The following is a 25,627-nucleotide window of genomic DNA, read 5'->3' on the forward strand; positions in this document are numbered from 1 at the left end:
TTCTGATGAAAGCTGGTTCTGCCTCGGTGCCACTGATGGCCGTGCGTTGGTTAGGAGGAGGCCATTTGAGCGTCTGCAACCAAGTTGTCTGCGCGCTTAACACACTGGCCCTACAGCTGGAGTTATGGTCTGGGATACGGATTCGTATGACAGTAGGAGCGCTCTCGTGTTTATCCCACGCATCTTGACTGCAAATTTATACCTCAGAGTGGTGATTAGACGTGTTGTGCTTCCATTGGTGAACAGAATTTCAGGGGGTGTTTTCAACAGGATAACTCTCACACACATTCCTCTGTTGTAGCCCAACATGCTCTACAGAGTGTCAAAATGTTGCCTTGGCCTGCTCGATCACCAGATCTGTTTCCAACAGAGCACATATGGTACATCATCCGACGACAGCTCCATCGACATCCACAACCAGCGTTAACCGTCCCTGTATTGACCGACCAAATACAACAGGCACGGAACTGCATCCTACAAACTGACATCCGGCACCTGTACAACACAATACATGCAAGTTTGCATGCTTGCTTTCAAACTTCTGGCGGTTACATCGATTAGCAATGTACCAGCATTTCACATCTGCAATGGACGATCTTGCGCTTACATTAACCTTTGATCTTGCAATGTTAATAAGTTAAATACGTTACCTAGACAAATGTATTCTGAAAATTTCATTGCCGTACATTAATATTTTTTGGTGTTGCGACTTTTTCCCCGTCAGTGTATATTTCTTGAACGGCTACCAACCAATGCTTGTTCTATACTTGCAGCTAGTCAAGATGTAAATCTCGAAGTAATGTCTTCTATGGGGCCGGCCGCGGTGGCCGTGCGTTTCTAGGCGCTCCAGTCCGGAGCCACGCTGCTGCTACGGTCGCAGGTTCGAATCCTGCCTCGGGCATGGATGTGTGTGATGTCCTTAGGTTAGGTAGGTTTAAGTAGTTCTAAGTTCTAGGGGACTGATGACCACAGCAGTTGAGTCCCATAGCGCTCAGAGCCATTTGAACCATTTGAATCTTCTATGGCCGACAGAATCGTAAGAGATCGTGAGTTCCAATCAGTTCGTATATAAGGAAAATGCTGTGAGTCTATCTCAGGGCGACTGACTTTCCCATCTGGAAAGACACCTTTCGGAACTAACGAACCACAGTCAGAAACCACGAACTAGAATACGGTCGAGAAGCAGATCGAAACCACCGCGGCGTGCACAGAAACACTCCGTGTGCTGGTATCACTGTAAATTCCAACAGAACGCGAAATGCACACCGCAATGTTCATTTCTTTCTTAATAGACCGCTAACGCTCAGACGGAAAACTACACGGTCCAATCACATTAATGTGACCACCATATATGTTTGACGACCACGTGCAATAACTACTCACAGACGGAAAGTGGCAGCACTAGCGCTGGAGGATATACACTACTGGCCGTTAAAATTACTACACCACGAAGATGACGTGCTACAGACGCGAAATTTAACCGACAGTAAGAAGATGCTATGATATGCAAATGATTAGCTTTTCAGAGCATTCACACAAGTTTGGCGCCGGTGGCGACACATACAACGTGCTGACATGAACCGGTTTCTCATATACAAACAGCAGTTGACCGGCGTTGGCTGGTGAAACGTTGTTGTGATGCCTCGTGTAAGGATGAAAAATGCGTACCATCACGTTTCCGACTTTGATAAAGGTAGGATTGTAGACTATCGCGATTGCGATTTATCGTATCGCGACATTGCTGCTCGCGTTGGTCGAGATCCAATGATTGTTAGCAGAATATGGAATCGGTGGGTTCAGGAGGGTAATACGGAACGCCGTGCTGGATCCCAACGGCCTCGTATCACTAACAGTCGAGATGACAGGCATCTTATCCGCATGGCTGTAACGGATCGTGCAGCCACGTCTCTATTCCTGAGTCAACAGATGGGGACATTTGCAAGACAACATCCATCTGCACAAACAGTTCGACGACGTTTGCAGCAGCAAGGACTATCGGCTCGGAGACCATCGCTGCGGTTACCCTTGACGTTGCATCACAGACAGGTGCGCCTGTGATGGTGTACTCAACGACGAACTTGGGTGCACGAATGGCAAAACTTCATTTTTTCGGATGAATCCAGGTTCTGTTTACAGCATCATGACCGTCGCATCAGTGTTTGGCGACATCGCGGTGAACGCACATTGGAAGCGTGTATTCGTCATCGCCATACTGGCTTATCACCCGGCGTGATGGTATGCGGCGCCATTGGTTACACGTCTCGGTCACCTCTTGTTCGCATTGATGGCACTTTGAACAGTGGACGTTACAATTCAGATGTGTTACGTTCGTGGCTCTACCCTTCATTCGATCCCTGCGAAACCCTACATTTCAGCAGGATAATGCACGACCGCATGTTGCTGGTCCTGTACGGGCCTTTCTGGACACAGAAAATGTACGACTGCTGCCACGGCCAGCACAATCTCCAGATCTCTCACCAATTGAAAACGTCTGGTCAATGGTGGCCCAGCAACTGGTTCGTCACAATACACCAGTCATTACTCTTGATGAATTGTGGTATCGTGTTGAAGCTGCATGTGCAGCTGTACCTGTACACGACATCTAAGCTCTGTACGCCTTTGCGTATCAAGGCCGTTATTAGGGCCAGACGTGGTTGTTCTGGGTACTGATTTCTCAGGATCTATGCACCCAAATTGCGTGAAAATGTAATCACATGTCGGTTCTAGTATAATATATTTGTCCAATGAATAAACGTTTATCATCTTCATTTCTTTTGGTGTAACAATTTTAATGGCCAGTAGTGTATGATTGGCTAGTCATGACGTAAGGGAAGATGGAAGGAAAGAGGATATTCGTGGATGTCCATGTCGTTAACGATTGGTAGCTGTCCGCCAATCAGCGTTCGGCTTCTGGTCGGCAAGTTTTCTTCCTGTTGTGCGCGGAATTTGCTCTACAGCTACTTGTGCAGATACGCCCGTGTCCCGTGTAGCTTCTGCCCCGTGACCGCTCGCGGCCCGTTGGACTGGGATGGCCGGCAGCCAGGACGCCGGGAGTTTGTAGCCATCTTCTCTGTTGATGTTGTCAGGCTGCTTAATGATTTCGATCGCCTTCTGTATTTTGCGTTCTCGCATCCACGATTCTTTCGTTAGTACTCGGGCTACCTGGAACCTGATAGGTTGGCCACTGTCACGGTGGTGTTCCGCTATCGCCGATTTATTATGTTGTAATCGTACATAGCGTCCGTATTCTGCTACTCGTAAGCTGACAGGTCTCCCTGTTTCTCCTATGTAGGTAGCTCCGCACTCACACCGTAGTTCGTAAACACCTGCAGTGTGGAACCTATCATTTCGTGGATCCTGTGACTGCTTCGAAGAATCGGTTTGAAACCTCGTCGGCGGAGGACGTTGTTTAGCCGTTCACTGGCGCCTTTTACATATGGTGAGTGTACCAGTGGAAGCTTTTCTTCTTTGCTTTCTTCTCGTGTTCTGCTCCCTTTGGTTCAAATGGTTCAAATGGCTCTGAGCACTATGGGACTTAACATCTACGGTCATCAGTCCCCTAGAACTTAGAACTACTTAAACCTAACTAACCTAGGGACATCACACAACACCCAATCATCACGAGGCAGACAAAATCCCTGACCCCACCGGGAATCGAACCCGTGCTCTCTTTGGTTTTAGCTACCTTTCTTATCATGTTGTCATCATAGCCGTTGGCACGAAACGTGTGTTGTACCTCCTTTAATTCTTCTTTGATGTTATTTTCATCGCTTATCCGGTAGGCTCAGGCAGTTAACGTATGCAGAAAAGAATACTTTTGAGCTGGGTGGTGTGGCTCTCCGTGTGCAGGTACCGATTAGTGTGAGTTGGTTTCCGGTACACTTTGTGTCCCAGTTATGACTAGCCAATCATATTAGAGGGTCAATTAAAAGTTTTACCACAGTGACGTTAGACATCGATAGTCTGTAATAAATAGAAGCACCTATCCCCATGCAAAACCAGTCGTGCCCTGAGGAAGGCCGTTGCAATTTCGGCCGAAACATCGGTTTTAGTTTATTATTGATGTTAGTTTTTAGTAATGACGCGGCATAATACCCAGAAGAATTTTAATCACTAAGACGTGCAACTGTCGAGCAACTGACCGTCCAGACGAACCACGGTGTTACCAACAGTGTCTCCTCAATGATCGTTCAGCTGTCGTTACTGCGTTTGGGCCTCTGCAGCAGGCACCTGGTTCGTGCACGTGGCTGACTGATGTTCATCGGCGACAAAGTCTGGAATTTACAGCTCAGTGCCGCAACTGGACGCTCATTTAGTGGCGACTGGTGTCCCTTCAAGTGAATCAAGTTTTATGCTCCACTGGACAGACGGCCGTTAGCGTGTGTGGCGACAAATGCCTGGAAGGAAACACCCTGCAACAATTGTAAGGGTCCAGGGCGGAGGAGGGAGCGTTATTGTCTGGGATATGTTTGCATGGCGCTCTTTGGGTGGTCTTGTTGCTATGGAAGGCGCAATGGATCAATAAATGTGTGCGTTTATCCACCCATACATGCACTTTGTTTTTCCTCAGTGCAATGGAATCTACGATGGTAATTCCAAAAGTAAGGTCTCCTATTTTTTTATACGTACAGAACTCTGTTTGTGTGGCAGTTGGTCACACTATTATGAAGAGTGCTTTACGCACTGTGTGTAAACATGCGCACGCCGCGCTGAGGCGCTCAGTCTTGGCTTGGCAGCCGTTGAGAATGGAGCTCCCGTTGGATGTTACCGCCAAGTGCGAAATGGTTCAAATGGTTCTGAGCACTATGGGACAACATCTGAGGTCATGAGTCCCCTAGAACTTAGAACTACTTAAATCTAACTAACCTAAGGACATCACACACATCTATGCCCGAGGCAGGATTGGAACCTGCGACCGTAGCAGTCGCGCGGTTCCGGACTGAAGCGCCTAGAACCGCTCGGCCACCACGGCCGGCACCAAGTCCGAATTGCGCGCAGTTATTCGGTTTTTGAACGCAAAGGGCACTGCGCCGATTGAAATCCGTCGCAAATTGACGGATGTGCATGGTGAGTCGTGCATGTCGACATCTACATCTACATGACTACTCTGCAATTCACATTTAAGTGCTTGGCAGAGGGTTCATCGAACCACAATCATACTATCTCTCTACCATTCCACTCCCGAACAGCGCGCGGGAAAAACGAACATCTAAACCTTTCTATTCGAGCTCTGATTTCTCTTATTTTATTCTGATGATCATTCCTACCTATGTAGGTTGGGCTCAACAAAATTTCGGAAGAGAAAGTTTGTGACTGAAATTTCGTAAATAGATCTCGCCGCGACGAAAAACGTCTTTGCTTTAATGACTTCCATCCCAACTCGCGTATCATATCTGCCACACTCTCTCCCTTATTACGTGATAATACAAATTGAGCCGCCCTTTTTTGCACCCTTTCGATGTCCTCCGTCAATCCCACCTGGTACGGATCCCACACCGCGCAGCAATATTCTAACAGAGGACGGACGAGTGTAGTGTAAGCTGTCTCTTTAGTGGACTTGATGCATCTTCTAAGTGTCCTGCCAATGAAACGCGACCTTTGGCTCGCCTTCCCCTCAATATTATCTATGTGGTCTTTCCAGCTGAAGTTGTTCGTAATTTTAACACCCAGGTACTTAGTTGAATTGACAGCCTTGAGAATTGTACTATTTATCGAGTAATCGAATTCCAACGGATTTCTTTTGGAACTCATGTGGATCACCTCACACTTTTCGTTATTTAGCGTCAACTGCCACCTGCCACACCATACAGCAATCTTTTCTAAATCGCTTTGCAACTGATACTGGTCTTCGAATGACCTTACTAGACGGTAAATTACAGCATCATCTGCGAACAACCTAAGAGAACTGCTTAGATTGTCACCCAGGTCATTTATATAGATCAGGAACAGCAGAGGTCCCAGGACGCTTCCCTGGGGAATACCTGATATCACTTCAGCATGGATGTCAAAAATGTTCGTAAGTGGTGTAGAGAGTTTGCAGCTGGGTGGACCTATTTTCACGACGAACAAAGGAGCGGGAGACCGTCAATTTCTGAGGAGACAGTGCTGAAGGTTGAGCAAAGCATGCGTGAAGATCGGCGGATAACCCTGGATGATCTCTGCACGTTGGTTCCACAGGTTTCCCGAATCACCGCTCACAGAATTTTAATGGAAACATTGAACTACCGGAAGGTGTGCCCAAGATGGGTGCCACGCATGCTGACTGAGTACCACACACGGCAATGAGTTGATGCTTCCCGCGCATTTCTTCACCGCCTTGTAGCCGAACAGGACAACTTTCTGGACTCAATTGTCACGGGTGAGGAAACCTGGGCATACCTCTTTACACCTGAGAGCAAGCAACAATCACGCCAGTGGCGGCATCATCCTTCTTCACCAAAGCCGCGGAAATCTAAGCAAACACAGTCTGCCGGTAAAGTCATGACAACCGTTTTTGGGATCGGAAAGGGGTGTTGTTGGTCGACTTTTTGCCCACTGGGACCACAATTAACGCTGACAGGGAGAGACGATGAAAAAACTCAAACGGGCAATTCAGAACCGGGGAAGAGGAATGTTGAGCAAGGGCGTACACATTCTCCATGACAACGCTCACCCACACATCGCTCGGCAAACCGTTGCTCTCCTTCAACAGTTACAGTGGAACATAATCACTCACCCACACTATAGTCCTGACTTGGCACCCAGTGACTATCGCCTGTTCCCTAGGTTAAAAGAACATTTGGCCGGAAAGCGACTCAGTTCCAACGACGAGGTGAAAGAAGAGGTTCATAACTTTCTGAACAGCATGGCGGCGAGCTGGCACAACATGGGCATACAAAAACTGCCACAGCGTCTACAAAACTGTATTTACAGGAATGGTGATTATATCGAAAAATAGTTAAATGTTCAAGCTGTAAACTGATGTAAACCATTGCAGAAATAAACAGGTCTATCTAATTATAAAAAAAATAGGAGACCTTACTTTTGGGATTACACTCGTACTAACAGGACAGCTGGCAGTGTACGCGCATTGTTCGAAGAGCACCAGGATGAGTTTAACCGCACTCCCCTGGTCACCAGATGTATTTTCACCCAGCTGAGAATCTGGAGACCGCCTCCATCTGTCTGTGTGCGCTATGGATCCTCAACCGAGAAACCTAGCGCAGCTGGCCACGACACTGCAGTCGGCATGGCTGCATACCCCTGTCGGTACCTTCCACAACACGGACTCCCATCCTGAACGCCTGCAGAGGTCTGCGCTGCAAAAGGTGGTTGATAAGGTTTTGGCAGACAGTCACTTCAGTATGGCTGGACCGTGTAGTACGCTACACAACTGGCGCAACACAGAGTGAGGAGGCTGAGCCATCTCACCGCCTGTTCATAACTGATCGCAACACCCTTTTTTGATTTTTGACCGATTCCTGCCGGCCGCGGTGGTCTCGCGGTTCTAGGCGCGTAGGCCGGAACCGTGCGACTGCTACGGTCGTAGGTTCGAATCCTGCCTCGGGCATGGATGTGTGTGATGTCCTTAGGTTAGTTAGGTTTAAGTAGTTCTAAGTTCTAGGGGACTGATGACCACAGCTGTTAAGTCCCATAGTGCTCAGAGCCATTTGAACCATTTTGACCGATTCCGGAGCAGACGTTTATTTCCAGCAAAAGTATTAGATCATAAAAACTTTCAGAAACGGCAACTTTACACTGGAAACGGTTCCGTAGCACGCTAGTATGGTGAACAACAACTAAACCTCGAAATCCGCCTTCGATAAAGATTTCGAAGGTCATTTCATCTTGCAGATGTTTGTCAGATAATTATTGGTGCGGGTGTAGAAAAATTTTCGCTACCAGTCAAAATGGTTCAAATGGCTCTGAGCACCATGGGACTTAACTGCTGAGGGCATCAGTCCCTTAGAACTTAGAACTACTTAAACCTAACTAACCTAAGGACATCACACACATCCATGCCCGAGGCAGGATTCGAACCTGCGACCGTAGCGGTCGCGCGGCTCCAGACTGTAGCGCCTAGAACCGCTCGGCCACTCCGACCGGCGCTACGAGTCACAATAAAAGGTTATTTATTTGTCACATGACCGGTTTCGGGCCTGCGCCCATCTTCAGGTGTTTATGCATTCATGTACATGTTTAAATGCTGCGTATTTTACTAGTGCACATCGTAATAGTGAAACATGCAGCTAAACTTCATAAAACTGAAATATGGACGTGAAAATGATAATGTGTAACTAAGTGGAAAAACGGTCATCACAGGATAACTATAAAAATGATGCTTCAGCTTTATATCAGATATATTTTCGACAAATGCTGCCTTGACACTTACAATTGTCCCACTTGTATCTGTTTAGTCACCAGCAAATAATTTTTTTTGTATTTATACAGTGATCTCAAGCATATAAACATGCACATGAATGTATAAACACCTGAAGATGGGTGCAAGCCTGAAACCGGTCATGTGACAAATAAATAACCTTTTATTGTGACTAGTAGCGGAAATTTTTCTACACCCTATAAAGGAACAGTCACGGAGTTCAACAGCATCCACTATGGATAAAATTCATTTAATTATTGGAGCGGATTTCTTGATGCATTATCGTCTGTCGCGTGACGTTAAGTCTAAAAAGTTGCTTGACCGAGAAACTTTAATCGCTAGTACAGCCTCTGCAGACGTACCTATTGACACTTTACTGTTTTTGATTGACCTCTAGAATAAATATCGAGACTTGCTAAAGATATATCCTAAACTTCTCACGGAAAAACCTAATCACGATTTTCCTGGAGTTAATGTGCAACACAATCACAACAACAGGTCCTCCAGTGCATGCATGAGCCAGACGCTCGTGACCAGAAAAATTAGCGCAAGCGAAACTTGAGTTTCAACAGATGGTCAATCTTGGTATATGTTATCCTTCCTAAAGCTGCTGGTCTAGTCCTTTCCATCTCGTTTCAAATAACGATGGAACATGGTCTCACTGTGGAGATTATAGAGTTTTAAACACTGTCACAATACCAGACCGTTATCCAATAGCATACTTACAAGATTTTAATTGCTAATTTTCTAACAGAAAGATATTCTCTAAAACTGACTTCATCCGAGCTTATCATGACATTTCTGTTGCACCATAAGATTAGCCTAAAACAGCTGTTACCACATTATTTGGAATTTTCAAATTTTTGTAGCTTTCAATTGGTGTAGGCAGTGCAGTCCAAACATTCCACCGATCTGTTCACAGCATTTCGCATGATTTGACTTTTGCATGTTCCTAGTCAGCTGATATTATCGGTACTTCAGTATCAAATGAAAACGTATAATGCATCTGAAACAGCTTCTTCAATGGCTTGGTGAATATCATCTTAAGGTTAACGAAGGAAAAGGCAGTTTTGGAGAGAAAGGGATATCATTCTTGTATTATTATGTGTCTCATCAAGAACTTTCACCATTAGAAACAAGTGAAAGTAACCAAGGACTTTCCTTATCACAAAATAGTAGCGGACCTACTTCTAAGAGTGTTAAATTTCTATACATTCGTGTATTACCAAATATTGGAGAAATGCAACTACCTTTGTTTAACTTGTGCAAGAACAACAAGGAGAAGGATAATCGCTTTATTACATGGACAGACGAAGTGGAAAAATCGTTCAAGAAATTGAAAGAAGAACAAGCTTATGGAACTCAGCTTGTTCACCTCTCAACAAATCTTCCCTTAATTTTGATGGTCGATGCTACGGGCCATGCTATAGGTGCTTCTTTACACCAGCTGCTAGAAGGAACACCTGAACCAGTTGTGTTTTTCTTCAGGTTTCCCACTGACACACCATGTAACTGTAGTACATAGGGCTGTGAACTGTTGGCAGCATATTCGGCAGTGAAACATTTCGATTATCTTTTGGAAGGAAGAGAATTCACAGTATCCACATACCACAATCCATTAACATTTGCCTTTAAATAGCGCCCAGAAAAAGCAACACGCAGGTAACTGCGCCATATGGAATTTTCCAGTCAGCTCACCGCTGGTATTCGATACCTTCGTGGAGGAGAGACTATACCTGCTGATATATGTTCCAAAGTTGCAGACATCTTGTCGCCATCCATCGTTTCATTCAAACATATTGCAATGACGCAAAGCAGTGACCCAGATACGGCCAAAGTGAATAGTTCAAACTCCTGTTCCTTAGCGTTTGTAACAATATTATTACCAGGTGGGTCACAGCTGCTTTGTGACAATTCTACGTATAAACTCAGGCTATATGTTCCTGCATCCTTCTGCCAATAAGTCTTCCATACACTTCATGGCTTGGCTCACCCTGACATCAAAGGTGCTGTAGACTTGATTCGACGTTTCATTTGACCACCATTGAAATAAGATGTAAAGCTGTGGGCAAAAACATGTGTTCGCTATCAACTAGCAAAAACTTCAAAACATACAGACAGTGCTTGTAAAGTTTTCAGTGAACTGACAGTCGCTTGTCGCATATGCATTTTGATCTAGTGTATCCATTACCTTGCTCTCACAGCTTCACCTGTCTCTTAACAATGATGGACAGGTTTACACGTTGGCCAGCGGCAGTTCCCCTGAAGGACATCTCTACAGAAACTGTTATCAGTACTCTCTTAGCATGTTCTGGAGCCCTGAAAAGCTTCACCACCAACAGAGGACGGCTATTTGAGTGTCAATTATTCACTCAGTTCACAAAGATACTAGTTATACACCACACCGAAACCATTGCTTACCGTCCCACGTCGAACGGCAAAGTTGGACGGTAGCATCGCAACACCGAAACAGCATAAGGAGCTCTGCTTTCAGATGACTATATTGACTACTTTCCAACGTTTTTAATGTGTCTCTGTTCTTATGAGATTCCAAAGTATAGCACCAACGCTGCAGAAATGACTTCGACATGACAACTACACTTCCAGCCGATTTCTTTGATCCTACGCCACTGGAATGTGTCACTCCAACTTCAACTTGAACCGGCACATTGCGTCGCTTGAGCCAGTTAATGTTCGACGTCATGCTACAATGTCTGTCCTCATCCATCCAGAAACTCTTCAAGTAAGTCATGACGCACAGAGGAAACCTCCGCAGCTTATGATTGACCATATCTGGTACATCCAGGCTCTAAAAACACTTCGTTATTGAAACACCCGATGGACAGAGGGCCGTCTCCGTCGACAGACCCAAACCAACCTTCTCGCTGAAGAATATGGATCCCGTATCGCCCATGTTAGCTTCATGTAAAGAACCACCTCCAGTCACCAAAACTACAGTGTCATCAGCCAACCCAACGAGCTGCACGTTTTGTTCGAACAGAGCACTTCTCAAAGAAGTACCTCAGTTTTATCGCTGGGGAGACAATAATAAGTGCCCGTAATGGACACAGCGAAAACGTAAACTCTATAAAAATTATATACACATATCGGAGTAATGAGCCTTTGGGTTTTCACCTTTGATTGGCGTGGTTTGAATGTTCTTCTAACTGTCCGCAGTTGATATTTGAAGTGGTCCCTGCAGCAATTAGATATCTACTGATGCCAGTATTGCTGACCCCTGTTTTGATCACAAGCGAGGTAAATTACTCATACACGTCGGTCAGGGGCCTGAAGATGGCGTAGTAAAACGCTGAAACTAGTTGCCAAATAAAATAAGGTTGAAAATTGACGACTGAAAGATGTGTGAACTGACATCCTCTATCGAACAGCCGAGTCCCGCAACCCTCGCTTAAAAGATGAACATACAGAGACTTTTGTTTATCTGTTTGTCGTCTCTATCGCAACTAATTTTGAAACACATGTAAGTGTGCGTTCACCATAGTTTCCTTCCTGTGGTGCTAAATAAATAATTATTTTTACTAGCACCACAATATATGTGTAATTTTTATATATTACCTCATTTGCATAATAACAAATAATTCAGGGTTTCATTTCAGCCGCCTTCTTACGTTGACGGCAGAAATCCAGTTTTGCACACCTGGATGCTCACTCCATAAATATTTCTACGCTGTGAAAAGACTGAGTGATGTTGGAAGCCGACCACGGTAGCCGAGCGGTTCTAGGGGCTAGATTAGATTAGATTAGATTAGCTGGGAAGGTAAGGGAATTAGAATTAATGGAAGAAGGCTTACCAACTTGAGATTTGCTGATGATATTGCCTTACTGGCCAAAGACTTCGCAGAGCTCCAAAACTTAGTTACAAATCTTGCATCGGAATGTCAGCTGGTTGGCTTGAACATGAACCTTTCCAAAACAAATGTAATATCCAACAAATGGGTCCCAGCTGGAGATGTGAAAGTCAAGGACAGTCTACTAGAAGAGGTCAGTGAATATGTCTACCTTGGCCAGATTATAAATATGAAGGGAGACATAAGACCAGAAATCTATCGACGCATCAAGCTTGGTTGGCAAGCATTTGGGAAGAATTCAAAAGTATTCAGATCAAAAATGCCAGTAAATCTGAAGAAAGCAGTATTTGATCAATGCATTCTTCCTGTGATGACGTACGGATGCGAGACATGGACACTGAACTCATTCACAAAAGGGAAACTTAGGACAGCACAGAGAGCCACGGAGAGATCAATGCTGGGCTATACAAGAAAGGACAGGAAAAGGGCAGATGACATCGGTCTGTGACGAAGGTTAATGACATCTTAGAGAGAGTAGGTTCCTCGAAATGGCAGTGGGCTGGCCACATCGCAAGAAGAAAAGACAACAGGTGGACGAAGCTAGTACTGGAGTGGAGTCCGAGAGAGCACCGGAGGCCTAGAGGAAGACCACCAGACAGATGGGACAAAGACATCAAGAAGATCGCTGGTAACACCTAGCAGAGAACTGCCCAAGACCGTCCCACTTGGAGAAGACTTCTGAAAGCCTACCTGAATCCACGACTCGAAGAGGCCACATCATCTAATGATTGAATTGGCTGATGATGATGATGATGATGAATACTAGTTCCATGGATCATGAATACGATATTTCGTAATGATGTGGAACGAGTCAAATTTTCCAATACATGACATAATTAAGTTAATTTAACAACATAATTAAGTTAATACAACAACTTTTTTATTTTTTTGTTTATTTAAATTATTTCTAATAATTTTTTTGTTTGGTTTTTTATTTTTTTCTTAATTTATATCTAAAAATTCCTCTATGGAGTAGAAGGAGTTGTCATTCAGAAATTCTTTTAATTTCTTCTTAAATACTTGTTGGTTATCTGTCAGACTTTTGATACTATTTGGTAAGTGACCAAAGACTTTAGTGCCAGTATAATTCACCCCTTTCTGTGCCAAAGTTAGATTTAATCTTGAATAGTGAAGATCATCCTTTCTCCTAGTATTGTAGTTATGCACACTGCTATTACTTTTGAATTGGGTTTGGTTGTTAATAACAAATTTCATAAGAGAGTATATATACTGAGAAGCTACTGTGAATATCCCTAGATCCTTAAATAAATGTCTGCAGGATGATCTTGGGTGGACTCCAGCTATTATTCTGATTACACACTTTTGTGCAATAAATACTTTATTCCTCAGTGATGAATTACCCGAAAATATGATGCCATATGCAAGCAATGAGTGAAAATAGGCGTAGTAAGCTAATTTACTAAGATGTTTATCACCAAAATTTGCAATGACCCTTATTGCATAAGTAGCTGAACTCAAACGTTTCAGCAGATCATCAATGTGTTTCTTCCAATTTAATCTCTCATCAATGGACACACCTAAAAATTTTGAATATTCTACCTTAGCTACATGCTTCTGATTAATGTCTATATTTATTAATGGCGTCATACCATTTACTGTACAGAACTGTGTCTTATCAAAATTCAGTGAGAGTCCATTTACAAGGAACCACTTAGTAATTTTCTGAAAGACATTATTGACAATTTCATCAGTTAATTCTTGTTTGTCAGGTGTGATTACTATACTTGTATCATCAGCAAAGAGAACTAACTTTGCCTCTTCATTAATATAAAATGGCAAGTCATTAATATATGTTAAGAGCAACAAAGGACCCAAGACCGACCCTTGTGGAACCCCATTCTTGATAGTTCCCCAGTTTGAGGAATGTGCTGATCTTTGCATATTAATAGAACTGCTTATTTCAACTTTCTGCACTCTTCCAGTTAGGTACGAATTAAACCATTTGTGCACCGTTCCACTCATGCCACAATACTTGAGCTTGTCTAGCAGAATTTCATGATTTACACAATCAGAAGCCTTTGAGAGATCACAAAAAATCCCAATGGGTGATGTTCGGTTATTCAGATCATTCAAAATTTGATTGGTGACAGCATATATGGCATTTTCTGTTGAAAAACCTTTCTGGAAACCAAACTGACATTTTGTTAGTACTTCCTTTTTACAGATATGTGAAGCTACTCTTGAATACATTACTTTCTCAAAAAGTTTGGATAAAGTTGTTAGAAGGGAGATTGGACGGTAATTGTTGACATCAGACCTATCCCCTTTTTTATGCAAAGGTATAACAATAGCATATTTCAGTCTCTCAGGGAAAATGCTCTGTTCCAGAGAGCTATTACACAGGTGGCTGAGAATTTTACTTATTTGTTGAGAACAAGCTTTTAGTATTTTTCTGGAAATGCCATCAATTCCATGTGAGTTTTTGCTTTTAAGCAAGTTTATTATTTTCCTAATTTCAGAGGGAGAAGTGGGTGAGATTTCAATTTTATCAAATTCCATTAACAGCCTAGCATCTTCTAATGAATACCTGGATCCCACTATATCCACAACATTTAGAAAATGATTATTAAAAATATTTTCAACTTCTGACTTTTTCTTCATAAAGTTTTCATTCATTTGATGGTAATACTGTCTTCCTCTGCTCTTGGTTGACCTGTTTCTCTTTTAATAATATTCCAAATTGTTTTAATTTTATTATCAGAGTTGCTGATTTCAGACATGATACACATACTTCTGGATTTTTTAATAACTTTTCTTAATATAGCACAGTAGTTTTTATAATGTTTGATAGTTTCTGGGTCACTACTCTTTCTTGCTGTCAGATACATTTACCTTTTCCGGTTACAAGATATTTTTATACCCTTAGTAAGCCATGGTTTGTTACATGGTTTCTTATGAGTATATTTAACTATTTTCTTGGGGAAGCAGTTTTCAAATGCATTTACAAAAGTGTCATGAAATAAATTATATTTTAAATTGGCATCAGGTTCACGGTACACCTCATCCCAGTCTAACTGCTGTAGGCTTTCCCTGAAATTTGCAATTGTTAAATCGTTGACTGAACATACTACTTTGGAGGACTGTTTACTACTTCTGAATGGAGTTATGTCATATATTGTAACTAGCTGTGCACTATGATCAGAAAGACCATTCTCAACAGGCTGAGCATTTATCTGGTTAAACTTATCTTGGTCTATAAAGAAGTTATCTATCAGTGAGCTGCTATCCTTTACCACCCGAGTAGGAAAATCAATAACGGGTGTCAAATTGAAAGAACCGAGTAATACTTCAAGGTCATTTTTCCTATTACCCTCTTTCAGAGAATCTACATTGAAGTATTTGCTTCCTCCTGTCTGACAGATAGCACAACAAGGAGTCCAAATTTTTCAGAAATAGATGAAAATTTCCCAATGGGGACCTATATACAGATACAATTATAAATGTGCCTTTATTTAATTTAAGCTCACAGGCACATGCTTCTATATGTTTCTCTACATAAAACCTTTTTTGTTTCTATACTTTTTGCACAATGATAACTTTTGTCATATATGGCAACTCCTCCTTTCTCCATATTTTCTCTAATTGCATGTGCAGAGAGCTCATATCCAATTACATTTACCTTGTCCATATCAGTAACAATGTGATGCTCCGACAGGCATAGTATATCTATTTCATCCTCAGCTTCTAAATCTTCTAAACAAACCAGAAGCTCATCTATTTTATTCTTTAAACTCCCAATATTGTGATGAAATATACTTACATTATTTTTAATTATACTTTTATGAGAACCTTTCCTTATTCTAACATTTGCAGTACTCTCCTGTCTGAGCTTCTCATTGTGCTTAGGCCTAGTTCTTATATCAGTGGTCACATGGTGTTCAGAGAGGCAGATTATGTCAACTGGGTTGGGTGACTTTAATTCATTAATGCAATTACCTAGGACTGAGATACAACTTGGTGGAGATAAAATTTCTGGTGACTGGTGAAAATTTATAATTGACAGCTGTGATTGGTGATCCAATGTGCTAGAATTGTGCTGTTTAATTTCTTCCCTAAACTGAAGATTTGTTTCAATCCTGACCTCTCGTAGAACTTGACATCTTTCTGTCTTACCTATCCTAAAAAAGGTGCTGCTCCAACACCTGTTACCACTGGTATTTTACCATTCATGGCAGTGCCTCCCCCCCTTAAATTTCCTGTTATTACCCCAGCCAGCTTACCTTTCCCTTTCCTGTTGAGATGTAGGCCGTGCCTGGTATAGTCCCACCTACTGAGAGAATCAACAGGAACCACACCAATATGAGCCCTCGCACCCGACCCAAGCAGCCGTTCCAACTCCAAATTATCTCTCCCAACAGAAGAGTTCAAATGAGGCCGGTCATGGCGTCTCAGGACAGATACAAATTCAACATTGGTGTGTCTCGATGCCGACACAATCTTTACCAGGTCACACTCCATACTGTACCCAGGATCTCTGTCGATACTGTTCCCTGGCCCTCCCACAATAACCACGGTGTCTTCCCTGGTAAATCCTTTACAGAGTGAACCTAAATCCTCTGTCACCTGATCCAGACTAGCACTTGGTTTGAAAAAATTTGTGACATGGTATTCTGGACCTAATTCCTCGTGCAGAAGTTGGCCTACACCTCTGGCATGAGAACTGCCTAACAACAAAACTTTCTTCCTTTTCGATGACTTTCCTACATTATTTTTCAATTTACTATTGAAAGTTTGTTGTGTCCTGTCTACACCTACCTCTGCTTGAGGCTCATCAGTTTCTAACCAAAGCAACAGGTCAAACTTATTCTTGAAATTCACCACAAAACTGTCAGACTTAGTTCTAGGCCTGTTCCTTCTGTTACCTGTTGCCACTTCCCACCTCTCTTTGCCCTTCTCCCTCCTTAACCTGTCCAGATCTTCCCTAGCCTGATCTAGCTCAGCCTGAATGGCAGCAATTTTCCCCTCCTGTTCCACTATCTTCCTATCTCTGCTGCAAATCCTACATAACCACTGATGAGCCTGATCCACTTTCCCGACACCCACGCCACTGCAGTCCCCCCAATGAAAAAACTATTGCATCCATCACACCAAACCCCGGAACTAACAATTCTACGGCAAGTGAGGCACTTCTCACTCATGGCGAGAATAATACTATAGCTAGACTAAATCAATTAAATTGCCGAAAATCAAAAAAGACGTTACAAGAATTAAGCCTATTCACAAATGTACGTAAGCAAGTTTCTGATTTAAAATTCCGCTGTTTTTCTGAGATCTGTATTAAAAAAATGAAGGTATACGCTATTTATGATATATTTCACTCGATGGAATGAAAAAAAGGACAATTAAACGAGATATTTTAAGTTTGATTCTCCAAAAACGTTACGAGAATTAGGCCTATAAACAAATGTATATAAGCAAGTTTCTGATATAACGTTACGCTGTTTTTCTGAAATCTGTATTAAAACAATGAAGTTATACGCTATTTACGGTAGTTTACTTATTTGTTACCGAGAAACTAGTCAGATTACCGTGAAACAAGAGACAAACACGTTTACAAAATTTAAGCCTAAACGCGACTTCGCGAAGTTACGACCTTTTCGTGTTTTCTGAAAAAATACGCAAAGAAAAGTGAAACCTTTAACGGCAAGACTAAACGATACACTAATGCACGTATTTAATTTGTTGTCGGTGTTAAACTAAATTATATTCCTGTCTAAATCACTTAAATTTCTGGAAATAGTTTCTGGCGTCACTTACTCGGCGGCCATCTTGGATCAGTCCGGAAGCGCGCGACCGCTACGGTCGCAGGTTCGAATCCTGCCTCGGGCATGGATGTGTGTGACGTCCTTAGGTTAGTTAGGTGTAAGTAGTTCTAAGTTCTAGGGGACTGATGACCATAGAAGTTAAGTCCCATAGCGCTCAGAGCCATTTGAACCATTTTTTTGATGTTCGAAGGACAGACTTTGAGTATGAGATGTGAGATTCCTCCTGAAAGCAAATGAGCAAATAAAGGAAAGGGATTGTAGACATCTTTGGTAATATACATACAATATGCAGACGTGATCAATTCAGTTTTGTTTCATAAATAGAAGACATTTTAATACGTAATACTAAACGAAGGAGAACTGTTTTCAGAGTAATATTTTAACAGCTCTAATCACCAGAGATTATTGTTAACACTGCAGAACTCAGTCACGTAGCGCGTCATGTTTTAAGTGGCGGGATCTGATGGAGATTGATGATTGCGTTTTGTCGTGTTAACGGTAAGTAAAAAAGTCTCAACAGATTGTATCTTCACAATATATGTCTCCTGCAAGTGGTGAATAAACAGTTTCGATTTTCTGCTCATAATCAGCTTGTTCAGTAGATAATATTGCTCATGTTGTCAAGGTAGTGTCTACGTTTATTTTGAAGTAACGGCATATGCGAAAGATACAGAAGTCTTCGTTTATATTTTTACGAAACCATACTAATAATTTTTGAATAATGACTGATTCTGCTGCTTGGATATCGACCAGATATGTAAACATAACTTCTAGAACTCATCTTGAAGTTGAAGCCCTTGCGTCTGTGTTTGTTTGCAAACGAAATTATTTTTTGACGGGCTTCGCGTTGAGCGAACAGAACTTTTTCTTCTTTTACCCAGACATATTACGCTGAAGTGACAACACCATCAGTGTTTTTTCTTTATTTTATTTCTTTTTATCCTATACTGTGGTTTTTGTGGTTTTTTATGTTTTGGATTACAGTTGGTTTTCTTTCACATTCTGGTTTCCCCATTATCTTCACTGTGAAAAACTTTCACTGCCACTTTTGTTAAATAGTAACACAGAAAACCACAAAAACAACAGCATTTGGAAACAAGGATGAAATCCATTTGGTCCTATAGCTTCAGTGAAACGTATTTTGCTAAGGCAACAAAAAATTGTGTTTGCACAAGGTGGACCAAATCATGAACAAATTTACTTCTGTCATTCAGTTAACATAATTATTCATCTTGTAAATATCAAGAGACGAATATTAACAGTTACTGACTGAACAAAATTACTGTGTTAAAGATGTTACGTAAGTTACTTTCACAATCTGCACACACTCTTGTCATTAGCGTGTGGAAAACTAGTATGGTGTCTAAGCTGTACAGCCAGTCATATTTTTCCAATTTTATTTTGTGCAAAGAATCGGAATGCACTCAGTACGTTTGTGTCTTCGGTACAGTCTACCAGACACTTCCCGCGGTTTAAGAGGTGTAAAGAAGATAAAGTACAGAGAAGCGTGCTACTCCTCAGCATTACGTCTGTCGAGTCCATACAGTACCAAGTAATGGAGACGCATGAGTATTCTTGAACATTTAGAACGTCGAACAGCGAACTTCTTCGGTCTAGATTTATTACTGGTATACGTGTTATAAAATCCACTTTTGTTTAAAAGGCGTATCTGCAGTGTCATAAAGTTGGTTGTCGATTAAATGACACGGTTTTTGTCAACATTGTGCAAACATAAGATGACTATAATTGCAGACAACTTACAAATTTGTTGAGTCGTCTGCAATCCAGACAGTATAGATACATGATAGACCCAAACATAATGCACAAATATATCGAAGCGTACTGGAGAGTTGACTAATAATTACGTCTTAGTATTTAGTCTTTATGACCAGTTATTCTGAGCAAGGTGACAGATAGATGGTTCTTTTGTTACTATTACAAAGTAAATGTAACTATGTTAACTGAGTGTGCGTCTCTATCGCACAGTATTTAGTGTAATCGTGTTTCAACATCTTCTGCCTATTTTATGTGTAAACTAGAGTTAAGCATTTTGACGCTTGGGCTATAATAACGTTCAAATAATTTTTGGGATTACCCTGCTATTCGTAAGTATCATAGTGCATCTAACTTATAAGTTTATAAACAGCAGCGTTTCAGATCTATTAACTCAGTGACGTTTTGTCAGACTGCCAGTTTCCGTTCGCCAAATTCTGTACAGCTGCTTAGACGAGAATATATTAAGGGAAAAAAAATGTAATTTTGACTGTGAATATAGGCACTAGGAAAAAGTGTTACATTACACTGTAGGAAATACTGCAACCAGCTCCAACTATTCTTGAGATGATTTTATTATATTATTACTAGTTTCGGGCCTTAGCCCATCGTCAAATGATAGCGTTGACTTCTCTGCAAGTTTAACGTTGTGTCTTCGTGAAAAGCCCTCCTTTCAATATTATAGGACAGAGGTTTGATTTTCTTTTACAATCTGTGAAAGAACTAAAAACAAGATGGCAGATACGTTTCCTTTTCTATTACTCGCATCAAAAAATATTTTGCATCACCTCAGTTTCGAGAGTTCCGGAACCACTACAGAAAATTGGAATAGAGATCAACATAAACATCATTTCCGCCCTTTTTATTGCTCATGAAAACCACACATTACATGTTGTACCACCATACAGCGAGACGTTCAGAGGTGGTGGTCCAGATTGCTGTACACATCGGTACCTCTAATACCTAGTAGCACGTCCTCTTGCATTGATGCATGCCTGTATTCGTCGTGGCATACTATCCACAAGTTTATCAAGGCACTGTTGGTCCAAATTGTCTCATTCCTCAACGGCGATTCGGTGTAGATCCCTCAGAGTGGTTGCTGGGTCACGTCGTCCATAAACAGCCCTTTTCAATCTGTTCCAGGCATTTTCGATAGGTTTCATATCTGGAGAACATGCTGGCCTCTCTAGTCGAGCGATGTTGTTATCCTGAAGGAAGTCATTCACGAGATGTGCCCTCCGCCACACACCGTTGGGTGGCTTGCGGAATATAAATGTAGATAAATGTAGATTGGGGCGCGAATTGTCGTCCATGAAGACGGATGTCTCGCCAATATGCTGCCGATATGGTTGCACTATCGGTGAGAGAATGGCATTGGCGTATCGTACATCCGTTAGGGCGCCTTCCATGACCACAAGCGGCGAACGTCGGCCCCACATAATGCCACACCAAAACATCTGGGACCTTCACGTTGATGCACTCGCTGGACAGTGTGTCTAAGGGGTTCAGTCTGACCGGGTTGCCTCCAAACACGTCTCTGACGATTGTCTGGTTAAAGGCATACGACACTCATCGGTGAAGAGAACGTGATGCCAGTCCTGAAGGGGCCATTCGGCATGTTACTGGGCCCATCTGTACCGCGCTGCATTGTGTCGTGGATGTAAAGATGGACCTCACCCTGGGCGTCGGGAATGAAGTTGCGCATCATGCAGCCTATTGCGCACAGTTTGAGACGTAACACGATGTCCTGTAGCTGCACGAAAAGCATTATTCAACGTGGTGGCGTTGCTGTCAGGGTTCCTCCGAACCATAATCCGTAGGTAGCGGTCATTCACTGCAGTAGTAGCCTTGGGCGGCCTGAGCGAGGTACGTCGTCGACAGTTCCTGTATCTCTGAATCTCTTCCATGTCCGAACAACGTTACCTTGGTTCACTCCGAGACACCTGGACACTACCCTTGTCGAGAGCCCTTCCTGGCACAAAGTAACAATGCGGACGCATCTGAACCGCGGTAATGACCGTCTAGGCATGGTTGAACTAAACACGAGCCGTGTACCTCCTTCCTGGTGGAATGACTGGAACTGATCGGCTGTCAGATCCCCTCCGTCTAATAGGCGGTGCTGATGCATGGTTGTTTACATCTTTGGTCGGATTTAGTGACATATGTGAACAGTCAAAGGGATTGTGTCTGTGATACAATATCCAAAGTCAACGTCTTCAGGAGTTCTGGGAACTGGGGTGATGCAAAACGTTTTTTCATGTGGGTACAATCCATACTAATCAATGAACTGAACTAAAAACAATATGGCGAATGCATTTAGTTACGAATGTCAACAAATATATCCGTCATTTGTTTACATTTGTACGCAAATGCGTCCATCATTTTGTTTTGTTTAGTTCATTGATCAGTATGGATTGTAACAGGAAATCAACCACTGTCCTATAATATGTAAAGGAGGGCTTTTCAAGAAGATGCAAACGTAAAACTTGCGTAGAAGTCAACTCTATCATCTGACGATGAGCTCAGGCCCGAAACTAGTGATGGTATAATAAAATCGTTTCAACAACACTTGTGGCTGGTTGCATTATTTCCTTCAGCGTAATCTACAAGAACAACTGCGATGCTCGCCAACCAAGATGGATAAAAAATTTACAGATTATGTTAAGGAAAAAGGGAAATACAAGATACAGAACAAAAGCCGATTAGAAAAGAGTGTCATTGTTCTTGTTGTTTATAGGTTTCATGTTTATTCTCTGATGATAAGTGACAATGTTTTCTCGTTCTGCAGAGTTGGTTATCCGTGCTCGAGGTGCGAGAAGACGCAGACCTTAGCCATGCACAACAGGCTGCGCACTGCCGGTGAGTACACCTGCTAAACAATACGCCAGGCAACTTTTTTAAAAAATGTATTTATTTATTTAGTTTCAGAAGCGCTACGTACAGTACGCACACAAATTACGTCCACATAATAACACAAGGCAATAGCAATTGCTGGTATGAATTGTACATGTACAAGAGTGCTTAAATAATATCACGATATCATTAAAGAGAGTGATTAGCAGCAATACTAAAACTTTGGAGAGTTCTACCCAGTCTGTATGTTATGTTATGTGCTAAATTCATGAATAAACTTTCGCTAGCCGTTGTTTAATGATTCAAACTTCTTGTGTTTAAACCGAAAAAAGAAAAAAACAAAGCTCGTGTATGTCTTCGCTGGTGTAGACTACGTCTCCCTCTGCCACCTCTTCTGTGCTGGAACTTAAAAACTCTCTCACAAATTTGAATTTTCAAAGAAATGATGTAGAAGCTTTCTTCTTTAACAGCATTTTACTGATAATTCTTATAATACTCGAAAACCTCATACAGTACTTTTTGACAAACGAGCTGTATCAATTACAGTTTCATTTGATATTAACCGAAGTTCATTCTCAGGCGAATGACAGATAACAGAAAAGTGACAGCCAAAACGGCTTCCTCCGTTCTCTCAGTGTCATTGCGACTGTCACGGCAGTTCTTCTTCCATGGTGGGCAACATATCTTCCAAGACAAGATCAGACGACAAGAAATAACCGCCCAAACGGCAGGTAACGTTCGAAAGCAGTAAGCTTGCTATCGTCGTCCCGACTGCGTGCATCCACTGCAGAATACACGAAGTAACTTCCGAACAGCGTACTACACTAACTCATTAATTAAATAAAACTTTTATGGTCGTGACCATCATTCGTCGGTTAGGTAGATACCTTGTGTGTGTGTGTGAAATCTTATGGGACTTAACTGCTAAGGTCATCAGTCCCTAAGCTTACACACTACTTAACCTAAATTATCCTAAGGACAAACACACACACCCATGCTCGAGGGAGGACTCGAACCTCTGCCGGGACCAGCCGCACAGTCCATGACTGCAGCGCCTTAGACCTAGATGCCTTGTGACACATCACTTCACCAAAGTGATATAATACACTACTACCTTTAAACTTTGGCATTAATTGGCCTCCGAAAAATTATTAAATTATGGTCGGCCAGAAACTTGCGTAGTCGACAGCACTGTCTTAGGACAGATGAAGATATTACTGCGTACAAGTTGCCAAACGCGACAGGCAGGGGAACAAGAGCTACATATTTTGTGGTTCTCTGCAGCCACACAAATCGGTATGGTTCCCAACGAGATCCCATCTTCCCACAGGTATGCTTGTTGTCCTTATTTCGCTCCTTAATGTATAGGATTTCACAATTTTTTTCAGTTCACATTTTCATCATATGCAAGGGCTTCCTTGGGAAAGATCGTGATCCATAGTTTGTTGACTGTAGCTCGCCATAGCTGGAGTGTAGATGCGCTCTGTATGGTACCGAAAGAATTTGTACTACTCAAGAAGATGTCTCTGGTATCTGATCACAGTGTGATCGGTTGATATTCATACAGAGGTTTGTGTTTTGTACATTCTGTCTTACGCCTGTATAGACTTTCGGTCGCTTCATGGCTTACGCTATACAATGTTATTTGAATTTGTATAGAGTGTTTGTCAATGGCTGTCCGCTTGACACAGTTCATTTTCTCTGATTTTGTTAGTACTAATATTTGAAATAAAGAACAATATTAACTACAAAATAAAATTTAAAATACACATAAATCATCAAAATTTTGTTATTCTAGTTCATTTTTATTCAGGCTCCACGTATCTGGTGGTCTCTCTTTCGTTCCCTTGACATTTCTGTCACTCATTCTTACCTCCTTTCTCCAAAAACCAAATCTAACTTCTAATGTTACATTGTTCAGGTTTACAATACAACAATTATAATACGCCATAATTCGTTCAATAAATAAAATGCGACATTTAATTACAATAAAAGAATATCAGAGAACTAACAAACTACCAAAGTATCCAACTTAAGAGCAAGTTCAGGAAAAAAGAGAAATATTGACTGTCTCTCTTTATCATATAGGAAGTACAGAGGTCAGTTTCTCTCCAGTTTTATATTCACTTCTGCGCTCCTAATAACGATTTTAAAATGAAACCTAAGATTTAAATTTTCTAAGAGCACACTATTAGAAGCTGCGTTGTTGTACGATTGTGGCCTGCTGTGGGCCTTTGAGTCTAAGAAAATGCCACTGACCTCACCGTGGTTTGAAACCGTGAACTTGAGTTCAAGAGGTCGACACCTTAAGTACTCGTCCAGCTGGTGCCCAGCACAAATACAAATAATCATGTAATTAGTAATACAGCTTAAAGGAACTAACAACTAAATACGTAAGGACTTCAGAAAGTAGATTGGACATGTCGTTCCACACTGACAATAAGACCATTACCTAAAAAGAGTGGGTCATTGTCAGAGGAGAGCACCAGTTCCGGGTTTCCTGTAGACTTCCTCGCCAATACTATGACCCCTGAGTTCTCTCACTTGAACCCATTGGACATTTTTGTGTGGAGGAATTTAAAAGCTTTGGTGTTTTCCAGAACTGTTGACAGTTTCACGAACTCTGTGAGTGCATTGTCGTTGGATGTCAGTGCGTCCGGAACTCGCCTGGGGTTTTTGAACATGTACGGGTGTCGATGAGGAGACTTAGTGAGGACTGCCTTCCCACGAACGGTGGTCGCGCGGATCATACACTGAAGGGCGAAAGAAACTGGAACACCTGCATAATATCGTGTAGGACCCCACGAGCGCGCAGACGTGCCGCAACACGACGTGGCATGGACTCGACTAATGTGAGAAGTGGTGCTATAGGGAAATGACGCAATGAATCCTGCAGGGCTGTCCATAAATCCGTAAGAGTACGAGGGGGTGGAGGAGACCTCTTCTGAAGAGCACATTGCAAGGCATCCCAGATATGCTTAATAATT

At 42.2% G+C, this 25,627-nt stretch overlaps 1 protein-coding gene across 1 annotated transcript in view; it reads left to right on the top strand.

The window, feature by feature from the left end:
- The window catches only part of LOC126100167 (lysosome membrane protein 2), a 706,001-nt gene that overhangs the window by 34,431 nt on the left and 645,943 nt on the right, over positions 1–25,627 (top strand). The window contains exon 2 of the mRNA XM_049910714.1: positions 22,576–22,646. Within this exon, the coding sequence (XP_049766671.1) occupies positions 22,622–22,646 (25 nt within the window). The 5' untranslated portion in view covers positions 22,576–22,621. The remainder of the gene's footprint in view (positions 1–22,575; positions 22,647–25,627) is intronic.

The sequence above is a fragment of the Schistocerca cancellata genome, chromosome 9 (genome assembly GCF_023864275.1).
Source record: "Schistocerca cancellata isolate TAMUIC-IGC-003103 chromosome 9, iqSchCanc2.1, whole genome shotgun sequence".
Lineage (NCBI taxonomy): Eukaryota > Metazoa > Arthropoda > Insecta > Orthoptera > Acrididae > Schistocerca > Schistocerca cancellata.